Source organism: Propithecus coquereli, unplaced genomic scaffold (genome assembly GCF_000956105.1).
Source record: "Propithecus coquereli isolate 6110/MARCELLA unplaced genomic scaffold, Pcoq_1.0 Scaffold45, whole genome shotgun sequence".
In the NCBI taxonomy this organism is placed as follows: Eukaryota; Metazoa; Chordata; class Mammalia; order Primates; family Indriidae; genus Propithecus; species Propithecus coquereli.
The window spans coordinates 574,871-598,503 of NW_012150285.1; the positions used below are offsets into that span (position 1 = coordinate 574,871).

The following is a 23,633-nucleotide window of genomic DNA, read 5'->3' on the forward strand; positions in this document are numbered from 1 at the left end:
ATAGCTAACTGCAACTTCAAACTCCTGGGATCAAGCAATCCTCCTGCTCCAGCCTCCTGAGTAGCCGGGACTACAGGTGCACACCACCACACTCAGCTAATTTTTCTGTTTTTAGTAGAGGCAGGGTCTCAAAATGTTGCTCAGGTTGGTCTCGAACTCCTGGGCTGAAGCCATCCTCCCATCTCTGTCTTTCACAGTGCTAGGATTACAGGTGTGAGCTACTGCACCCAGCCAATTCATTTTTTTCCTCTGATCTTTATTATTTCTTTCCTTCTGCTCATTTTGGGTTGGCTTGTTCTTGTTTTTCTAGTTCCTTGAGATGCATCATTAGGTTGTTTATTTGAAATCTTTCTAGTTTTTTGATGTAGGCATCTATTGCTATAAACTTGCCTCTTAATATTCCTTTTGCTGTGTCATATAGGTTTTGATATGCTGTGTTTCTATTTTCATTTGTTTCAAGGAATTTTTAAATTTCATTCTTTATTTTTTCCTTCACCCATTGGTCATTTAAGAGCATGTTGTTTAATTTCCATGTATTTGTATAGTTTTGAATGTTCCTCTTGTTATTGATTTCTAGTCTTATTCCATATGGTCAGATAAAATACTTGGCATTATTTCAATTTTTAAAAATTTTTTGAAACTTGTTTTGAGACTCATCTTGGAGCATGTTGCACGTGCTGATGAAAAGAATGTGTATTCTGCAGCTGTTTGGTGAAATGTTCTGTAAATGTCCATTATGCCCAGTAGCTCTATGGTTAAAACTGCACCATTATTTATTGACTGCATTAGTTAAGGATGCGATGCCTATTGAATTGACTTATTTTATTTAATGTTCACTAAACCAGTATTTCTTAAACTATGTTTTGTAGAATGCTGGTATACCATTTAAAGTACAGGGGTAGAAAAACAATTCAAATTTTTATAGAAGCCACATGAGAACAATAGCAATGGCAGTTAAAACATCTTTCATTGTTTCATTCTGAACTTACATTATTTAAATATTTTCTCTAAGTTTTTTGAAGAAAATAGTTACAGATATTGTGCATATATGTTATTATTGTTAGATACTTTACTCTCTCAAAAGTTTAAGCACCCATAAGCTCACTCTAGACCAGGTGACAGAGTGAGACTTTGTCTCAAAAAAACAAAAAAGACAGAACCCGTAAACTAAACAATGTGAATTAAGCTAAGTTTTGAGAAAATTAAGAAACGTTGTTGGTATTAGAGCAAATAATAAACACTGTCTTATTTCTATCACCAACCAGCTATGTGACTTTGGAAAATCAATTAACTGCTGTGGATCTCAATTTCTTCTTCTCTTCTCCTTTTCTTTCTTCTATTTTGCCATATAATCTTTTACAAATGAAATATTTTGTAGAAGACTCAAGTGCTCATCCACTGCCTTCTACCTCTACCCCAGGTTGAGCCTCTGCTAAATCCCTTGGGCTCAATGGATCTGAAAACTGGAACTAGCTGATCTCTCTGCTCCCTTCTGGTTCTTACTTATTTTATTCTAATTTGGAATTCTTTTTTTTTTTTTTTCTAACAAGACAGGGTCTCACTCTGTCACCCATGATGGAGTGCAGTGGTGCTAACATAGCTCATGGCCACCTCAAACTTTGAGGCTCACGTATCCTCCTGCCTCAGTCTCCCAAGTAGCGGGGATTACAGAAATGCATTGCCATGCCTGGCTAATTTAAAAAATTTCGAAAATTTTTTTGTAGAGACGGGGTCTCACTGTGTTGCCCAGGCTGGTCTCAAACTCCTGGCTTCAAGTGATCCTCCCGTCTCTGCCTCTCAAAATGTTAGGATTACAGGAGTGAGCCACCGCACCCAGCTCTGATTTGGAATTCTTAAACAGGTATTGATCATTAGTGTGATGCAGAGTATAGCTGGCTTAGGCCAAGGTCTTAGTGTTTGTGGGCAGCTATTTTATGAGTTATACTATGTGCCAAAACCATATCTATATGTTTTTGGTTCTATTGTAATAACTTTTTTGTATGTATATTTTACTAAAAGCTGTTTTAAATTATTTTAAGCCTTAGACAAGGAGTTAAATATCACAATATTTAAGTTTCATTCTTTATTTCTTTCTTGAAATTCCTTTGAATTTCACACTACTTAGCAGTACAAGTTTCTACTGCTTCATGTTTCATACTTAATTTGAAAATTTTTAGAAAGAATTCAGACTATGTATTTTATATTTTCTTTTACTGGCTTAGATAACTTATCACTACTGAACAAGCAACTAAAATAGCATGTTATAATGATATATTCTGATGAAAAATGATAATTTAAAAATATTGAGAATAGAATATGTAAATATGTAATAGAATATACAAATCTCACAGCTGTAAGGCCTTTGACTATCCTGAGCTCATTTTTCCTTATCTTCTTCCAATAAGAAGAATATTTTCCTTTTTTTTCTTGTAGCTAAATGATAAAACTTAGTTCTTTTATGTTTTTCATTGCTTTTCCTCCCATCTAAATTTTTTATCAATGCTTTTTTCTGATCTCAGAACTGGTCACACCAGGCCACCACTGTCCTGCATTCAATTCCAGGACACACTTTATGAGAAATTGGATTTGGCAAAGAGACTGGACTGGAAAGTGGGGAGACTTGAAGCCATGTAAAAAAAAATGTTGAAAAGGGGGATTTTAATCTGGGGAAGTTTAAGGGGAAGGAGTGGTCAGTGGAGCTGCCTTTGCATTTTTGAAGAGTTGTCATGTGTGAGGGTGACTACGGATCTTCAGTACAGCCTTGAGCTAGCGGTTGAATTAGAACCAGAGAGTGCTGACATGATTTGGAGCTGCTTCCAGCAGTGAGTTTTCTAGCTCTGCAGCTGCACAAGCATAGGCTGCAAGGTGTCTTAGCTAGTGTCCAAACAAAGGTTGCAGTGTTAGACTTAAATGTTGTCGTTTTCAAACTCCAGACACTTTCTATACTTACCTGCTAAATTTCTGTGTGTAACATTTACCTGCCTTTTCTGCAGTTGAGAATGACATTTTAAATCTCTAGTATTTCCTTTATATGTGAAATGCCTTTCTTTATTGTTGCTTAAAATAGAAGTCAATTTCTTACTTTATAGTATGTTGGGTGGTTGGAAAAAAGTTTCTTCCATTAACTTCCTCCATAGACTGTAAAAGCATGCCTTTATAATGAAACTACAACCAGTAGAAACTTTGACCTCATGACATTTGAGAGAATAAAGTGTTTTATGATCTCATTAGAACCTAGGCATGTATGTGTGCTGTGTGTGTACTATCTTGCTCACATTTTTCTTGTAAAATTTTCTATGCTCTTTAAATTGTGCAGATTTTGGTTAAGAGAGATTCAATTATACAGATGTTTATTTTCCTTTCATGCAACATTTAAAAAAAATCAGTTACAGAGTTTTGTTACTTCAAAAATTTCATTATGATATTTATATTATAAACGTGCTAAGGAAAAGTAAGCTTTTTCATTTTGATTTAAAGGACTTCTATTTCTTAGGTCATAATTTATTTCTCATGAACAAAATCTCTAATCAGGAGAATTATATGAAAAAAAGTTTTTGTAAATTCATTTTAGAAAATAATAAGAGAGTGTTCTATTAAATCTGGCTTCTTTGAAAGCGTAGATTTGGGGTCCTTTTCATTAGTCTGTTTACTTTGTGAAATTAAAAGTTTATGCTTTGAATGAAAACTCTGACTTCTATTTCTAATGTGCTTTTTCACATACAACACTTACATGGAAAATTGTTAGGGAATTCATTAAGTAAGTTTAGATTCTACAAGAATTTTAATCAGTACCTTTGGAAATAGATTGTCATCTTTGAATTAGTCTTTTAAACAAAGTGAGTAAGTTTATTGAGAGATTCATATACTTTTCTGTATCTTTCACATATGAAATCTTAATTAGAATTTTTTTCAATAAGATAATTTGAATTCCCAAAATGAATGTTGACCCCGAGATTTTGAAGAATAAACATCGGGCAAAATTCAGCTAACTTTGCTAGTGTGGACAACACATTTGAGATACGCTTCCTTCCTGAGAACTCCATAGCTATGGTCGTGGCCTCGTGGCCGGTAAATCATGGAGCGCCCCTCAACAGAGTTCTGCTCATAACATCTCATCTTTTCAGGACTTTTACAGTTTTAAAAACTCTTCTGAGATGTTTTTTTCCTCATGAAAATTAGGGATGGTAGGTGGTGCCCTTTAGTGATTCTTTCAGCATTAAATGTATATGGTTCTGGGCTTAGAGTTTAAAGATTTGGACATCAGGATAGGTTCTGTTTCTATCTTACAAGGGAGTGTTTGGTTAGAATTACTGAGATGTTCTGAATAATATTTCTGAATATCAAAGTAACATTCATGTGTTGTTTTGGTTCCTGTTTAGCTTTTTGGAGAGCCAGCCCAGGGTGCTAATGGGTAAGGCCAATGAGTTGAACTTTACTCCTGAGCCTCGCAGAGCTCCCTCAGAATCTGTCAGCTCTTCACCGTGCGCGCTCTTTCTCCCTAGAGGGAAACAAGCGACCGCGAGCGAAAAGGCCGACACAAATCCTTTCTGTTTCTGGACAAACCTCTCAGAGCGCATGCTCTTCTGGTGGTGGGTCTGGAGCGCCATTTTCGTATGGAAGGGACTGCTGGCTAATTAGGCACGTCCATAGGACGCCCTGCGTTAAAGTTGCTTAAACTGTATGAAGAGAAACGAGTCAAGGGCTTCTTTGAGACGAACCCCTTTCTGCAGCGCTTCAGCTGAGACTACGTAGAGAAATTGCTTTGTGGTAATTTTCCCGGGACAGGCGGCCCTCTTCTCTCCCCTCCGCCTCCGCCCCCGCCGGCGCTGGCCGCGCGCTCCTGCCCTGCCGCTCCCGGACCAGCGCAATATAAAGAGTAGGCATTTTGATGGTTTTGTGCTCACAGTAGCGGCTCCAATGAAAGGCTGTGGAGAAGCAGATGGGAACGTTTTTTTCCCGTGAGAACAAAGCACAAGTTATATCAGAGTCCAGGATGTGTAGAGAAAATCAGTAGGTGTACTTCTGAGCTAGGAGGTAGCGCTTCTTTTTCAATTTTGGTTTTTATAAAGATGGAAATCCCCTAGTGGTGGGAATGGGGGTTGGTTGAAAGGTTAGCTAGAGGTAAGGCAGTGCACGAAGAAGATCTGAGGTCTTAGTGAGAGAGAGAGAGAGAGAGAGAGAGAGAGAGAGAGAGAGAGAGAGAGAGAAAGAGAGTGTGTGTGTGTGCGCGCGCTTGCAAGAGTTTAGAAGAACATGGGTGAATGGGGCGAGAGAAAGAAAATGCGAGAGATACAGAAGACAAATCTGGAGTAGAAGACTTAGTGGGTACAGAAAAGGAAGGCGCCCGTGCATCCCTTCCTCCAAGGCAGCAAGAGGGTCCTCTGCGACATTCACTACCACCCCGCCGTTTCATTCATAAGTTTCTGGCCCAGAGGCCCCGCCCGCTCCCCTGGGCCAAGGGCCCCGTTTGCTGTACAGCAATTGGTGCACGGCACAAAGCCTTAGCAACCGGCTCCTAGTGACCCGCGGGGCGCCTGGTAACTGGGGCGCGGGGCGGCGCGGAGCAAGTAGCTAGGCTGTCCCTTTAAGGGATGGCCGCGGAGCCGTGAAAGTGGAGGGGGCCGAGGGAGGGCGGGGAGGAAGGTCTGGGGGCGGACCTAGGGGGAGTAGGAGGAGGAAGAGTCGCTGCTGAAAGGAGGTGGGGAAGGAGGAGCCGGAGCAGCTGCTGCCAGCCCGCGGGCACCGGAGTCCTGTCCGCTGTCGCACGAGTAGCCACGGGCGCGATCGGGGCCAGACGTCTCCTCCTCCATGATCACTTTGGGAGCCGGGGGAAGACTTTGCACGGCCGTGAGAGCTGGACTGCGTGTCCCAGGCGCGGCGGCGGCGGAGCAGCAGCAGCAGCAGCCGGGTCCGAATCCGAGCGGCCACAGCCCCGGGCGTGTGCGCCCCGCGCGGAGCGGGCTCGGGTTCCCCACGGAATGTCCCTGGGGCGCCCGGCGCACTGACCCCACAGCCGCCCCCGCCTTTGGCGCTTGCTGCCTCCCTCGGGCGAGCTTGGTGTTCCGGACTGCAAGCTTCCAGGCTCCTGGGCAGTGGGGAAGCCCCCGGGGGCGGGTGACCTTAGCTGGCCACGACCCAGCCCTCCCCCGTGCGTATCTCGCTTAAGATGGCAGCGGAGTCCGGGGAACTAATCGGGGCTTGCGAGTTCATGAAAGGTGAGGAGCAGCCGCCCGGCATCCTCCAACCCTTCCTCACTCCCTACTCTTCACTGTTCGCCCCTGCGTCCCAACCACTGTCCCCGGCTTCTCATGGGGCTCCTAGTGTCCTGCAGCCGCTGCGCGCGCTCTCGATCTCTGTCTGTGCTCTGCCCTCCCCGAGGACCCCCTGCTTCCGGCTTCTCTGTCTTTCTTGCGTCCCTCGTTCCCTCTGCAGCTCCCTCGGATGGCCTCCTGGCCCGGTATTGGGACAACGCCGGCTTCTGCCCAGTTTCTGCACTCAGCAGCTTGTGGGGATCCTGCTTCGGTAGACCCACTGTTACTGGCCTCGGTTTTCGGGACACCCCCCAACCACACCCCCTTGTCTCTCCTCCCTTCCTCTTTATGAAGTCTCCGGAGCTGCAGGGAGAGGCTTGCCTCTCTTCCCCTTCCGCAACTGCTGAGGTCTGGAGATTTCGGAACAAGACTTGCACCTCCAGGTCTGTGGGTACCCCCAGTTCCTGTCTCCTCCCGCTGGCCTGAAACAAGAGAGATGTGGGAGCTCTGCCCCCCGCTGAGTCCCTGGGTCAGGTCCTCTTCTCGGCTCTCTAACTGTTGCGCTCTTGGGTCTCTCTTTTTTTCTTGGAGAGATCAGGTTTCTGCAAGAATTCCACGTGTTAATGGGGCTTTTAAATAATGGGTAGCAGTTATTATTTGGATCCTTCATATATTACCAGGACCCTTCACCTCCACTTCCCTGCTTCTCATATGTTTCTCCATCTTTTAAACTTGTCTTTCAGATCGCTTATATTTTGCTACTTTAAGGAATAGACCAAAAAGCACAGTAAATACCCACTATTTCTCCATCGATGAGGAGCTGGTCTATGAAAAGTAAGTTTCTATTTTGTTTTTTCTCTCTCAACCATTTAGTTGTTGGCTTTCTGGTACGGAAACACTATACGCCTTTTCAGTAGTTTTATTCACTTTCTCCCAACAGTGCAAGTAACAATACCAACTTTTTTGGGCTCAGGTGCTTGGGGAGAGGTGCAGGGAAAATTAACATAATTTGAACCTGTCAGCACCTCAGTTCTTTTAGACGTCTATCTGTATTAGTTCTTCTTACCACCACAACAAACAGCAACTGTAGTTTCCTAACACTCCTCAGAGTAGGAAGGACCAGGAAGACACAGACTTTGTCATTGCCAGGCTCTGTAATTGGTCTGTGACTCAGTCACTAAGTATTTATGAAACACCCACAGGGTACAGGGCAGTGTGTGTATTACAGGTGCTTAAGCTTTACAGTTCACAAGGCTTCTGTTATATCTCAAGATGTTTTTGTTTGTGTAGCTGGTTTTCAGAAAGTGAGGCACATTAGCCACAGGGAGTTGAATCTGTCACATCTATGAGTAACATTTTGCTTGTATGACAAATTGTAGATTTTTTATTTGAGTGCCCAAACTTCATGATATTCTTTTCTTTGGCTCTGAGATAGTGGTATAGGAGTACTGTTTTACTTTCTTTGGTTACTTTGTTTCTGTGGGATTAGGATTTGAAAGTGTAAAATAAATGTAGGGAACTGTTTTCTGTGAAAGACCATTAATCTATGGAAAAAGATGTCTTACCACTTTAGACATAGTAAAAAATTAATTGAAGAGAGATATATCTCCAATAAAAGCAGCAGATAAGAATAAGAAGGCTGAATTGACTTGGTTGTCTTCTTTTATTAAAAGAACTGGTGTTTCAGAGGAGTCAAATATATTCCAATTTAAATATTTAATTTTACTTTCTTGTTATCTTAACCAAATGTACAATTAAATGAACATAGTTAAATGAACCATAGTAAGCTTACTAGGACTTGTTTGTTAGGGATATTGGCAGTTTTGACTAAAGATTTGTGGGTACCACCAGGCCTTTGAAGAGTGAGTATTCTGGACCTTCAGGAGCATATCTTTTATTTGATGGAAAACAATCTTTAATAGTCACTTCATCATGGCAGTTCTTGACACTGATGTCTTCAGAACATTTTACTTAGTGGTTCTTGGAGAAGGATGCTTCTTGAATGGTTGGAATGGGAATGAAAGAGCCCTTTGCTGCTGCTCATGAATGCCCAGAGTTGCTGAGGCAAAGAGGTCTAAAGCCCTGGTGTCAGATTACAACTCTGCTTCTAGACAGAATGGAGTCATACGAGGCCATGTACCTGGATGATGTCACTGCCAGCAGTGATAATTGAGTGTTCACTCTATTGTTGGTAATGTGCATTGTTGTGGTTTTCTTTTTGTGAGTTTAGGGTTTACAAACCTCTCATGAGTCTGAGAGTAGGGACTGTCTATATGTCATTATGTTTAATTCTGTAGTGACTCACATGCTAGAGGTTGTTAATATGTCATTGAACAAGCTCTAGTTGCTGAGGTCTGGATCACTTCTCTTGGGATTGCTAGGTAGTAGATCGAGTATAAAATTACATTTAGCCAACTAAACACAGTGCATAATGGCTTTTTTTTTTTTTTTTTTTGAGAGAGTCTTGCTCTGTTGCTGTGGGTAAAGTGCAATGGCATCATTGTAGCTCACAGCAACCTCAAACTCCTGGGCTCAAACAATCCTTTTGCCTCAGCCTCCGGAGTAGGCTGGGACTACAGGTGCTCACCATGACACCCGGCTAATTTTTTCTATCTTTAGTAGAGACGTGGTCTCACTCTTGCTCAGCCTGGTCTCAAACTCCTGAATTCAAGCAATCTTCCCGCCTTGGCCTCCCGGAGTGCTAGGATTACAGGCATGTGCCGCTGCGCCTGGCCACCAGTGGCTTTTTGATTGTAATATTGATATATGAGAAAAGTTTTTTGTGTGATTTTAATGTTGGTATTTTAGGATAGGCCTACAAGTTACATTCCTCTTATATTTATTCTCCTGTATTTCTGGTGTCTTATAAGGAATGACTTGCTGGAGAAGCCTTTAAGTTTATATTATGAGTTGGGATGTCATTTGAAATGATGACAAGGACTCCAGCCTGAGTAGAGTGTGTACTTCTCTTAGTTTGGACTTGCCCTGCCGGGCCACAGTAGTGGCTGTGGTTCTGATCACCCACGCCTCCATCTCCATCTTTTTGTTACCCCATTTTATTGCACAGCACTAGGTGATGCAAAGAATAAAACAATGGGAATACCCATGTTACCTTCAAGGACTTCCAAGCTGATAGAGAGACTAATAGGACTGCAGTTTGAGGGAAAGATAACTGCCCAAAGAGAAACAGGACCCTTGTGTTAGGAGAGGAATTCACAGGAGGGTGGAGGCATATCTGGTGGAAGGTTCAGAAAAGGCTTCGTGGAGGAATTAAGATTGTCTTGAAGGATGGACAAGGTTTTATCAGGCGGGGTCATGAAAGGAAGGATCTAGGCCGGGCGCGGTGGCTCACGCCTGTAATCCTAGCACTCTGGGAGGCCGAGGCGGGTGGATTGTTCGAGCTCAGGAGTTCGAGACCAGCCTGAGCAAGAGCGAGACCCCATCTCTACTAAAACTAGAAAGAAATTAATCGGACAACTAAAAAGTATACAGAAAAAATTAGCCGGGCATGGTGGCGCGTGCCTGTAGTCCCAGCTACTCGGGAGGCTGAGGCAGAAGGATCTCTTGAGCCCAGGAGTTTGAGGTTGCTGTGAGCTAGGCTGACGCCACGGTACTCACTCTAGCCCAGGCAATAAAGGTGAGACTCTGTCTCAAAAAAAAAAAAAAAAGAAAGGAGGGATCTGAGATCTGAGAAGAGAGAACAGCAGGGGTGAGGAGGGAGGCTCAGGATGTGTGTTTAGGGCGCAGTGAGTCCTCCCAGTTTGCCTGGTGTCTTTACAGGTCACATGCACGGGATGGGGAATGTGAAGCTGAGAGGTCAGTTGGGGGCAGAATGAAGCCAGGGTGAGGAACCTGCAGTTTCCTTCGTACACCATGAGACTCTGTTGAGGGTTTTGGGGCAGCCATGGTTTGACTTGATTTATGCTAATTGCAAATGATGGAAAACATTTATTGAGCATTTAAATGTGTACCAGATACTATTTGGGGTACTCTGAAATTATTAATTCATTCTTTTTTCCCAATAATTCTGTGAAACCGGCATTATTATCATCCTATCATATGAAGATGAGAATAAGGCACAGAGAAGTTAGGTAACTTGCTCAGGGTCACAGAAGTAAGAAGTAGCTGAGCTGGAGTTTGAAACCAAATCATTTGGTTCTAGAGGACGTATATTCTTTTCAAAAAATTAATATGATAGCATCACTTTAAAATGGATTGGAGAGGAAGCTAATAGCCCACTTAGAAAAACTCTGGGATGTTCCAAGGGAAGAAACAAGTGCCTCAATTAGATGCTGGCAATGGAGATAGTAAGAAAGGATTTGAGTCCATGTGACTTGAGAACATGGGAGGGTGGGGTGGAGGGGTGCTGAGGAAAAAGAGGAGTCAAAGAAGTCCTTAGGAGGGCCTGGGTCAAGGTGGGCCTGCTGGGCCGTTAACCGAGATAAGAGGTCGGGTGGAAGAATTGGCTTCGGTAGGAAGATTAGGCGTTCTATTTTGGCCAGATTGAATGCAAGACATTTAAGGGATATTTACATCACTGTTAGATATCACATTAACTTAAAGTTCTTAAATTTGGGAGAAAGAGAGGACATCAAGGTCTATATTTCACAGGTAGGCCCAGGATGAGAGGAGCAAGGGTAGGAGGTGGAAATAAGCAGCATGGAGGTGGAAAAACACTGAAGGTGAGAGGAGAAAGGGGAGAGGGACCGATGCAATGACTCCATCTAGTCAGCTCTGCTTCTTGGAAGTGTAGGAGGACAGAGACTACAAAGCCCCTGGAAGGACGCGCCATCACCTGGGTTCTGTCTGTGGAGACGTCCTGTGGTGAGAGATCTTGACCGTTGTATAATAATGTGCGTGTCTCTAAGGAAGCAGTGTGCTTATATTCATTAGCACTTAGTGTACTTATATTCATATAGCCTTATTCATTAGCACACAGTACCCATATAGCCTTCTGTGTAGTTATTTGCTGAATGTTTAAATGAAATGCTGCCTTTCCAGCCAGGTACGGTGGCGTGTACCTCTGTTCCAGCTATTCAGGAGGCTGCCGTGGAAGGAGTTCAAGGCCAGCCTGAGCAACATAGTGAGGCCTTGTCTCTAAAAACAAACAAACAAACAAACAAAAAGAAATGCTACCTTCTGGCTAAATTATCACCATAGAACCTATTACTTTTGAATCGAGAAATAGACTCTTTAAATATCAGGCTATGGATACTCTAGACACAGCTGTGTTTTGTGCAGATGTTTATTTAGTTGTAAAAGAATGATAGCACTCCATGATTGAAATGGCAACCTTCTGAGAAGCCGGTAGAGCAGATTTACCAAAGTGTTCTCATAAAGTAAGGCTGTTAGAATGAAAGTTTGAATTTTCTGCTTGATTTTATTTTATTTATTTATTTGTTTGAGACAGAGTCTCTGTTGCCTGGGCTAGAGTGCCGTGGCATCAGCCTAGCTCACAGCAGCCTCAAACTCCTGGGCTCAAGCCATCCTCCTGCCTCAGCCTCCCAAGTAGCTGGGACTACAGGCACACGCCACCATGCCCGGCTAATTTCTTCTATATATTTTTAGTTGTCCACCTAATTTCTTTTCTATTTTTAGTAGAGATGGAGTCTCACTCTTGCTCAGACTGGTCTCAAACTCCTGAGCTCAAACAATCCACCCGCCTCTGCCTCCCATCTGCTTGATTTGAAAACAGAACTTATTAGGTGTGAAGAACTTTAATAAAATGAGGATGACAAGAAATCATACTTTATCCTTGGGTTACGATTTCACAGGGCAGAGTGAAAATCAGCGTATAGGCTAACACATTTGTGGTACAAAAATAGCCCCATAAAAAAGAGAGCCTTTCAAAGAAGATTTATCTGTATTTGATTAAGCTACAAATAACACACAACTCTCCAGAAAGGCAAATTCTTTGGTATTGGAACTGGGCCCTGTAATCCAAATAGAAGCTTACTTTTAATAATGTGGCTCATATTTTTTTGGCTAAAAAGTTAGAGAAATCAAACATGTTAATTGTTATAACCTTTACGTGTCCCTCCTAATGGTGATCATGGGTACAGAGTTGGACATTAATGGCACAAAAGCCAGTTTGCTGGGAAGGATAACATATAGGATCTTCATTTTCAGCCTCATTCATTATCATTTCTTTTTTCCTTGGGTTTGTAAAGGAAAGGTATTGAAAATGCAGAAGAGAGCTCTTCATGGAGATACTCTGGGAACTGAATTTTAAGCGGTTCCTGAAGTGACTCGAAGAATTTCACCAAATGTTTTAGCGTGTTAAGAATGAGCAGCCTCTAATGAGGACGGATTAGCTAAATGGAAGGTTTAAATAATTTAAAACATTCAATTTTCATTTAAGCTTAATTAAAATAACCTGATATTAATGCACCCAGGAATTTTTGAATAAATAATTTATAGAAAAATGATTTATCTTGTCTATAGCATTGGTTTGAGTCAGAATGTGAATGCAGGACATCTTTGGGTGAAGTACAGAAGAACTTCTCTTGCCTAGAAATATTGGTGGAAATGAGTATTTAGGTTAGATGTAAGTGAGAAAAAATCCTTTTGGTTTTTCCATTTTTATTTCAAATTACATATGTAGTAAGTAGGATAATTTAATAGGAAGTTGAATGCTACATAAGCACATACATACGTACACATATATATGATCTTACAGAGTCTTAAAGTCGTCATTTAGAACCTCCGTTCTCATTACAGATTGCTATGGTATAGACAGAAGATGATATTTGGTTGAATTTAGAGACAGATTTCATTGTGAGAACGATAATAAAGCCGTAACAACAACAAGAACAACAATTAACATTTTATAGTCCTGTGCCAGGCAGTACAGTGTTCTGTGTGATTTACAAGCACATATTAACTCAATCCTCAGAACAACCCTGGGAGGTAGGTGCTGTTACTATCACTACTTAACAGATGAGGGAACTGAGGCCCAGAGAAGTTAAGTATATTGACTGAAGTCACTAGCTAGTAAGTGACAGAGCCAGAATTAAGGCACAATCAGTCCTCCCAGGAGTCCAGGCATTTCCCAGTTGTCCTGAGCCTAAGGCTGGTGGGGAGTGCGTGGGACAGCTTTGCCCTTTCGTGGCAGACTTGACCCCTCTAACTTGGGTAGTGATGGCTTTACTGAGAAATATGCAACTGACAGTGTGTGCACAAACTATGTCCAGATCCTGTCTGGGAATGTGTGGTGGTTATTAAAATTTTTCTTTGTAATCCCATTTTTGTAGATGTAATTTTGTCTTTTTTCCTTTCAGTGTACTGCCAAAAAGAGAGACGAGAAATTGAGTTAATTATTATTGTATATTAGTAGAACATGTGGAAATGAAAGAAACCCAGTTTTTGTAAGCCTATGAAAACTGCTTTTGTAGGCTGGTGAAATGTTCTTTCTGCTTAACTGGTATAACTTAACAATAATGATTTCTGCGTAGAATTCTAAAAACTCAGAAAACTATTTAGCTTTTAAAAGATAGTAGGTTTATACTTTCTTCCTCCTTGCTGCTTCCCTCTATCATAACCTGACAAAAATAACTCGGTGTTGTTCAGGACTGCTTTTTTTTTCACCCTCTGTTTTGAACACATTGAGTTTTTGGTGTGTGCTTGTGTATATGCATACCTAAGTATACAACCATCACTACGAGGAAGTAGGTATATCTGTATACATTAATTGTTCTTAATTTTGTGGCCCCCTAGAGTCAAATTTTTCTTTCTAGATATCAATTTATGTATAGTTGGTCTCTAATCTTCATAACGATAAATTTTATTCAGTTATTTAAGTTTGTTTGAGATAAGCCTGGTGAAAACATAAAACGTAACAGAGGTGCTAAGGAGAGTTTTCTTAACAGGGCTAGTCTTAATCACGCAGCCTGGCAGAGGGATCCCAGTGGGCTGCAGGAGAGCCCCATGGCATCTGTCAGCCATCCAAGTTCTTTCTGTGCCAGGTCACCACAGGGCGGCTTCATTATTTTGTTTGAAGTAGATTCCTAAGACATCAGATGTTCTCATTTGTAAGTTCATAAACACATTCCCAAGCCGAAAGTAAATGACTTTTACTTAGCCACAGCTCAATATACCTTTGTGCTTAAAAAAAAAAAAAAAAAGACTCGAATTTTTATGGGAAGTGAAAAGCGTAACTTAAAGCTTGTAAGTGGTTGAAAATTGCTATACAAGATCCTAACATTTAGGTGAGATAGATTTTGATGCAAAGCGTTGTACTAATGCAGTGGAGATACATGCACATAGGTAAGGAAGGAAGTGGAAACAAATATAGTGCAGGGCATTATTTGACCACGGTTGCAAGTGTATATGTTAGGAGCCCAAGGAAGGAAGAGCTTCTTACTGCCCAGGGTGATACAGACTTCATATAGTGTTGTTTGAACTAGCTTTTGAAGGGTGTGTAAGAGGCAGAGAGTACATTTTATGATCTCTGTGAGGACCAGTACTACCTGTTTTTGCTCACTAGTATATCCCTACACCTAGCACAGTGCCTGGAATAGAGATGGGGTTCAAGAAATTTTAGTTGAATGAATGAATGAGTGAGTGAATGAGGAAGGAAGAAAAGAAAGGAAAGAAGAAATTTTCTGTAGAATCCTGAGAAAAGGCATAAGAGGTGTTTGTGAACTGCCAGATTCTGTTAGATGATATTTGAATGGAGAGCAGTCACAGGTGAGGCTGGACACTTAGGTGGGGACTGGATTGTGGAAAGCCATTTGGATGTCAGTCAGTTCTGCTTGTTTATGAGTGGCAGAGAGACTGATCTACTGTAGGCTCTACTTGAGGAGGAGTACTTCCTGGCTGGGAGGTGGGATTGTGGGAGGTAGGCCACGGCAGGAGTGGATTAGGGTTGTAGCAGTGGGGAACAGAAGGGCCACATGGGAGAGCTAGAACGGATGGATTCACTGGATTTGGATTGTCCAGATGAGGGTGGGGAGGAGGAATTAAAGGTGAATTCAAAGTTTTTGGCTTGGGCGAATGGGAGAAAATGGTAACTCTAAGGTGAAATATGTAAATTAGAAAGAGGAACTGTCTTTTTGCTGTTTTGTTTTGAGGATGGGAGATAGAAAGTAAAAAGGGGGGTCATTATAATGGAGTTTTTGTCTTTTGTGATCTTTAAGCAGAAAATAGACAATGCATGTCCCGGATATTTAGATATTATTTAAAAATCAGGAGAGGTGGGTGAGACAGCTGATCTCAAGTTCCTTTCTGGCCTTGTGATTTGAGTTGGGTTTTTTATACTTTATTGTGGAGTTCATTGTTTCTTTAAATTTTTTTTAAAGCTTTAGTTTCAATTTACCTAAAAAAAAAAAAATGTTGATTTTATTAGTCAACTAAATGCTTCTGGGACCACCGAAGAATGATATGTTGAATGAGAGCCATCAGAAATACTGCTCTATTTATTGAAAATGTGCAGTGTCTCCAGTGCTCGACGACATGGAAACGTCTGGTAAATGATCACAAGTATTTGTGGTTGACAGTGAGTTCCTTTATAAGAAGTAGTTTCTGTGAACTATAGTTTTTGAATAAAATATTTCCTTTATTAATTAATTTATTTAATATTTTTGTCTTAAACATGTTTATATCCTAGTGATAAATTGAAGAATTTGCAAGTTTGGCCTAATTTTGTTATAAAATTTAAATTTCTTTTGAGAATCAGGAAGCGTGGTTTATTTCAAATTTAGTCACCGTGATTGATGTGCTTTAGTAAGGCATTTATTCAGTTTTGTTTGTCTGGGAATGTGGCATTTCAGTGAAGCAGCTTCTACAGAGCATTGTACAATTATTAATACATCTTGAAAGATCGAAAAGATTTATACTTTGAATAATTTATGGAACCTTTATAAAATGAATCTACATTTCTGCCTTCTTGAAAGAATTTACTGCTCATGATTTACTTTTTTTCTACAATACTCAGATTCTATCATTATGAATACATTGGTTGAACAGTTTCACTGTAATTCAGGGATAGTTTTAGGGGCTCCTAAGGAATAAAGGGTTCTTTGCTCACTTGTCAAATGGCCCCTGTTTGCTAAACATCTTGTGTCTTTTAGTGGTTGTAATTTATTCAGTCATTTTTTATTGATCACTAGCTACTGTGAGTTGAGTACTTTCTGGGTGCCGCTTGCTGTGGGGTTAGCTTTTGACATTGCTGTCAGTGTACCAGTTACTAGTGGCTGCCTCTTCCCTGTGGTCTGCTGATCAGCCTAATATACTGTGGGCATGGAAACCAGATTTCACATTTTACTAGCATTTGGTACAAAATAAGACAAATAGACTCTATGTGAGACTATGACTCTTTCATAAACATAGCTAAAGGGCATGGGTTTGTGGCAGGATTTAGAAGAAACAATACAACTTTGTTTTGGACTTACTAGGGATCTCACTTATATTCCAGATTGGTGAGATTTCTGAATTGGGGATCCTTGTATAACTGATTTCTTATTCTATATATTTTCCTTCCTTTTAAGGATGTGTGGAATTAATATAGAATTTACATTAGTCCTGATAGCCAAATTATTGATTCTCACCAGTGGAATTAATCTGAAATGTTAAAAATTTTCTATTTTTTTTTTTCTAAGTGTGAGACAAAGAAAAACGTTTAAAAAGGTCTCTTCTAGGAGCTGTGAATGGTGAGTTTGTAAAATACTGTGGTACCTTCCCAGTTCTGCTAGACCCCTCACTAGTGTTAGATGTGCTTCCTTCCACAGTGCCCAAGAGCAGATTGCCTGCAGCTCTAGAAAACCCCAGAGTAAAGGCTTAAGCTGATTTTAACTTGATAAGACTCTCAGACACAATTGAAGGGGCTCCTAAGAAAAAAGGAGTTGGGTGACGAATAGTTGGGGTGAGCCTTTTCAGATTGGGATTACTTCTGGAGCAGGCCACATTTGGAACATTCCAGTAATAAAGATGTGGCTGTCAGGTGAAGGCTGTGGGGATGCACTTAACCTTTCCATGCTTGGAGAGGGGCAGAGGACCTTGCCACTCTTAGTCTTATTGTCCCTTGCTTCTGAGGTTATTTTTGTCAATTTTGTCTATTTAGTCTTATTTTGTACCCAAAGCTTATAAGATGTGACATATGATATCTCTCCTCACATTTAACCTGGCATACAGTTTAGAAGGATTAGAATGGAAGAAGGGAGTATTTTTGCAGGTGAACCATCCATGTCACAGTCTTTTGTTTATTTGCTCAGTCATCTCTGTGCCAGGTGCTAGGGAAACAATAGTGAGTTTATTTTAACCCAGCCCTGTTCTCAAGATGCTTATAGTCTAGTGGGCGGTAGGGATGATATAAATCAAATGTTCAGACGTAAGATTACCTGTGGATGCTCTGAAGGAAGGACCCACAGTTCTTCAAAAGCATGTGACAACAGATCCTGTGGGAGGGGTGTGGGGATGGGAGTGGGTCAGGGGAGAATTCCCTGAAGCAATGTGACTGAGGCCGAGATCTAAAGGATGAGCAAATGTTAAGTAGGCCCCAGAGGGTGGCAGGAGCTAAAAGGAGTCCTGTGGTTGGAGCTTACTACTAAGAAAATGGGGGGAATGGTGCAAAACAAGGCCCCAAAGAGAGATAGGTAGGAACCGTGCCATCCGGGGCCTTGCAGGCAAGGTTAAGAGTTTTGGTTTTAATTCCAAGAGCTTAGAGAGGTAACGTGATCATCACCACAAGTTTTAGAGTAATTATTTTCCTTTCAGAGCCTCAACCACTTTGCAAAATGTGGGGATCGGTCATCATTCTGTTTTCTACCAAAGCTACTCGTCCACTGTCTGCATAGCCCTCTTGTCTTCAGTACCAGTTATTGAATAATCGGGTTAATTTACACTGCTTGAGAATGCTTCTGTGTGGGAGTGAATTTTAATCTTGCCAGTGCATTCCTGAAGACATCTCCTTTGGTTTTCATTAATCTGAGTCTCTAAGGGGGTTTTCATTAATTAACTCTCTGCAAAGAGGGAAGTCACAGAATTACAGATCCTGATGCTAGAAGGTTCATTGGTTCCATGGGATGTGTTGTTTGGCTTTAAGGAATAGTGCAAACATTCAACCATTTTACAGGAGCAGCAGCTGAAGCTTTACCTGACCCTGCTACTTGACTTGGGTTAAGAAGGTACCAAGTAGAGCAGGAGGATCCCTCACACTCTCATGTTGCATACCTGGACTTTCCCAAAAACCTAGGTAATGCATCAAAGGACGGGAGTGAGAGTTGGTATTGGGATTTTCTCCTTCCTTTATGATCTCAACAAATGTCAAACTTTATGCAGATAAGTAAGTAATAATGATTTCAAGGTTCCTAATATATGAAGCTGCTTTCTATTCTGTGGGAGAACAGAAGCATAGTGAATTTCAGGAAGAAAGTTGTGTACTTCTCCTTCTCTGAAGAGACACTCTGAGGGAAATGCCTTCTGGACACAGACCCAACAAACCGAGAGGACACACATAGGGCAAGCAGCCCTTGAGAAACATTTGAACCATTGGCAGGCTTTGTGCAGTAAGGATAACTACAGTCATAGACTCCGTAGACTCTGTACTACGTATATATAATAGCCAGAATTGTGATATGTGCTATGATGTGATAGCTGGAAAGCACTTCAGAAGCCATCTAATTCACTGGCTTCATTGATAGATGAGGACGTGGAGTCCCAGAGAGGCTGAGACACCAGAATAGGGACACTGAGTGACCAGACTGGGACTGGAACCTCTTGGCTGCCCGTGGTGTTTGGTTCTGGGCCAGACTGCCGTGTGCGTGGGAAGCTTGCGCGAAGTGCAGCTGCGCTTCCCCGGGAAGTCGGCATCCGCGTGACTGTGGGCAGTTACGGGTAAGGGCCTGAGCAAAAACTCAGACTGTGCCCTCGCCTTAGGTTACTGTTCACCCAGCAGTTATGTGCTCACTATGTGTTTCAGCCATGTACGGGAACTTTATCATCTGACTGAAGGGGTGCTGATAATATTCTAGTGATGGGAAAATATCAGGTGGTGTGTCTAGCCCAGAAGCAGTGCTGATTAATTTCACCAAAATTTTATACATGGTACACATATATATAATGTCACTGTGCTATCACTGCTATCCTAACATTTATCACACTGTAATAATATCTTTACTTGTCTTCTCAGTAGGTGGTAGGGGGACTGGTGGTCAGCAGGCTTTGTGTGAATAAGTAGATAAATAGACAAAAAATATCAGCAGTGCTGATAAAAAAATTAAAAGATTAGCATGCCTTAAAATGATCTTAAAGACCTTTTTCATCCTATTTTCAAAGCAGTTAAATTTTGGGGGGGATTTTTTTTTGTTTTGCAAATACTTTTGATCAATATGCTAGTTTGTAGTGCCTTGCTCAGATGAGGTAGTTATAAATTTTGTTGAGTGAATAGGTAATGCTTGGAATGTAGCTTATCTTTTTGCTGAGGAGTTGAAAGTTTTCACATGAAGCTTCTAATATGTAGAATATGGTAGAACAGTGCTTCAAACAATAATTCCTCTAGGAATGGACTCACTTATATTATAGTTATTAGAAAAACCAAAGATAGGCCAGGCACGGTGGGTCACACTTGTGTGGGAGGATTGGTTGAGCCAGGAGTTCAGGACCAGTCTGAGCAACATAGTGAAACCCCATCTGTACAAAAAAAAAAAAAAGGTAGCCTGGTGTGGTGGCGCACACCTGTAGTCCCAGCTACTTGGAAGGCTGAGGCTGGAGGATCGCCTGAGCCCAGGAGTTTGAGGTCCCAGTGAGCTATGACGACACCACTGCACTCTAGCTGAGTGACAGAGCGAGACCTCGTCTTAAAAAAAAAAAAAAAAAGAAAACCAAAGATAAAATGATGGTACATCATAAACTTCATAAATCTTGTGAGATAAACATGCTGAGTATGACAAAGAGGCTTCTAGCCCCAGCTTCTATTTCCCTTCAAATCTACAGAATCAGCATCTGTGGGTAGTGGGTGACCCTGGTGAACATTTGCCCTCATCCTCGGGCTCCCATTTCTTTGTCTTGCCCATAAGGAGATGACCTGCATTCCTCCCCATTCCCCTCCTCTACTTGTAGGACTCCAAATGCTCCCATTCTTTTAATTTCTTTCCTGTTAAAACAGGAAAGAATTTGATTTTAGCTATTTACACTTACCGAATAAAAGATTGGCTGATTTTCACTTAATAATTCATGAGTTTCATTTTAGTTATTGATCCATAATTTTCCAGCCTTGCTAGAGGAAATTTGCAAATCGGTGGAAAGATTCATTTGCTCATTCATTCACTGATTTGGAGATGAAGCTGAGGGCACTCTGAAGTAATAACATAGTATGTCCAACCTTTTCCCTGCCCAAATGAGACCAGAATACTCTTCCTTTCCGCCAGGACAAAGTGGGGCTCTTGCTTGCTGTGGCTCCGGAAGCCTTTTCCTAGGAATTGCCGGAACGGAGAGACACTGTCCGGTGCTGTTACCTTCAAGTTTAGGAGCCCACTCAGCACTCAGATTTATTCACAGAGCCTCTAATAGGCTTATCTTTGCCATTTCTGCCCCTTTTTATGTCCCCTGCTTGACGACCTCCCATTCCTCCTCTTCCACCCCGAGCCCAACTCTCATTTTCCTGCCTTTGTTCCAAGTTGCCCAAATATGTATTTTATGCTTCCTAGCATATTTGACTTATTTCAATTGATTATAAACTGATTTTCATTTTGATATTTCCATCTAGCTGTTGATTATAAATGTGTTTCCATTTTTCTTCACCTCTGGTGAAGAAGATTCTTACAAAGAGAAGCATGTCGTGGGAAGGTGTCTTCTTTATCCATGGAATTTGATTATACCAGGGTTATTGATAACCAGCATGGTGTGAGCTACTATGACCATTTTTTCAATGATCTTGACATTTTCAGAAATGCATTTAGCTAGTTAGAAAGCTATATCTGTGTAAAACCGTATTATTTTAATATTCCTATAAACATAAGCATTGTAAGGAAAGGATGTATCAAATGACTTTAAGATAGAGTTTGTTGCCTTTACATTTGCCTGTGACAATTCTGACTCTTAAAGACTTGTTTTAAATTGCTCTTGGCTGTGCAAAGTTTTTGACTGAATTTCTTAGTGTGGCTTTACTGCTGTTTTTCTTTTTGTGGGATATGAAGGCTAAGTTTCAAGATATTGTGGGGTAGGAAGAGATATTGTCGGGTAGGGAGTCCTCTGGGTTAAGATTGCTTGTTTTTTGTCCGCCTTTAACCTGGCTGCGGCTAAGAAAGGCATAACTTCTTCATTGCAGCTATCTTTGGATAGCAACCTGCTTTTCTAGCAACTTATCTTTTTGAGGGACAGTGAAAGAAGGAGGGAACTACATCTCCTATTTTTCCATTCTACCCTGGTTTAGTTCCCACACTAGCTTTTTGGAAATACGACCCTCTTGAACAAAAGGGGATAAAAATTACCAAGACCTAACCTCACTGTCAGGAAATACGTGGACCCTTGAAGGAAGAGGATATTGTCTTCAGATGTTTTATCTGTACCTCATTCATGGTACTTGTCAGTTTCTACAGTCTTTTATAGTTATTTTTGTTCTTGTCTTATCTTTTCATCTTGATCAGTATTGCCCATCAGCATAGAACATTGTCCAATTTTGTAGCCATTAGCCACATGTGGCTTTTGAACACATTTCAAGTGACAGGAGAATTTTTAATATATGTAACTTTAATTAATTTAAATTTAAACAGCCATGGCTAGTGGCTAACATGTTGGAGAGTACAGATCAACTTAAGGATGAGGTCTGTATTTGATTTACTTTTTCCTGTGTTATTTGATATACGAATTTATTAATATTTTCCTCGTGTTTGGTGAAATAAGATCATCTGTTAACCATATTGCTTCCAAAAGTACAAGTGACTCTTCCAGCCTTATTATTAGAAACTGTGTAACTTTGAATTTGAGATTGAAGTTGGTTTGTAATGATTAGTGTGAAGCTGGAATTAAATGACTCGAATTCTTTGTGCTTTCCTGAAATTTGTTCAAAGTGAGTTTAAAAAGCTCAAGTAACCATAATTAAAAATTCCAAATTTAACTTCAGATTCTACCGGTGTTAATATTCATGTTCAAGTAGAAAAAAAGCAAGGTATGTTTGTCAAAAGTCTTGCTTCCATTAACCCAAGGACACGGACATCTCTGTTTTAGAAACAGGATTGCCTTAATCAATTCTGGTAGATGCATATTTGCATACAGGCATGCCTCAGAGATGCTGCAGGTTTGGTTCCAGACCGCTGCAGCAGAGTGAATATTGCAATAAAGCGAGTCACGTGAATTTTTTGGTTTCCCAGTACATATAAAAGTTATGTTTACACTATACTATAGTCTATTAAGTATGCAATAGCATCATGTCTAAAAAATCAATGTACATACCTTAATTAAAAATACTTTATTGCTAAAAAATGCTTATGATCATCTGAGCCTTAATTGAGTTGTAATCTTTTTGCCGATGGCAGGTCTTTCCTCAATGTGTTTCTGACTGAGGGGTAGTAGTTGCTAAAGGCTGCGGTGCCTATGGAAATTTTTAAAAATAAGACAGCAATGAAATTTGCCACATTATTTGACTCTTCCTTTCATGAAAGATTTCTCTGTAGCGTGCGGTGCTATTTGATAGCATTCTACCTACAGTAGAACTGTCAAAATTCGAGTCAATCCTCTCAAACTCAGCTACTGCTTTATCAACTAAGTTTATGTCATATTCTAAATCCTTTGTTGTCATTTCAGCAAGGTTCACAGTTTCTTCTCCAGGATTTGATTCCATCTCCAGAAACCACTTTCTTAGCTCATCTATAAGGAGCAACTCCTCATCCATTCAAGTTTTATCATGAGATTGTAGTAATTCAGTCTCATCTTCAGGCTCCGCTTCTAATTCTAGTTCTTTTGCTGTTTCCACCACATCTACAGTGACTTCCTCCACTGAAGTCTGGAACCCCTCGGAGTCATCCATGAGAGCCGGAATCAGCTTCTTCCAAACTCCTGTTAATGCTGATATTTTGACCTTCTCCTGTGAATCTTAAACCTAAGGAACCAATCTGTGCTGGCTTAAAGCTTTTCCTCTGCAGCTTCCTCACCCTCTCAGCCTTCTTATAGAATTGAGAGAGTCAGGGCCTTGCTTTGGATTAGGTTTTGGCTTAAGTGAATGTTGTGGCTGGCTTGATCTTCTATCATGATCACTAAAGCTTTTTCCCTATCAGCAATAAGGCTATTTCGCTTTCTTATCATTTATGTGTTCACCGGAGTAGCACTTTTAATTTTTTTCAAGAACTTTTTCTTTGCATTCGCAGCTTGGCTGTTTGGTGCAAGAAGCCTAGCTTTTCGCTTTTTTTGTTTGTTTGTTTTTGTTTTTGTTTTTTTTAAATAATTAATTGT

The 23,633-nt window shown here is 40.9% G+C and overlaps 1 protein-coding gene across 2 annotated transcripts in view; it reads left to right on the forward strand.

Annotated features, from left to right (window-relative positions):
• Positions 1 to 5,678: 5,678 nt before the first annotated feature.
• CDC14A (cell division cycle 14A) overlaps positions 5,679 to 23,633 on the forward strand; it is a 160,804-nt gene continuing 142,849 nt past the window's right edge. The window contains exons 1-2 of one of the 2 annotated variants that reach the window (XM_012654860.1): positions 5,679 to 6,215; positions 6,995 to 7,085. In XM_012654860.1, coding sequence (XP_012510314.1) covers positions 6,167 to 6,215; positions 6,995 to 7,085 — 140 coding nt within the window. In that variant the 5' untranslated portion in view covers positions 5,679 to 6,166. The remainder of the gene's footprint in view (positions 6,216 to 6,994; positions 7,086 to 23,633) is intronic. The other variant, XM_012654859.1, reaches the window with a different exon arrangement.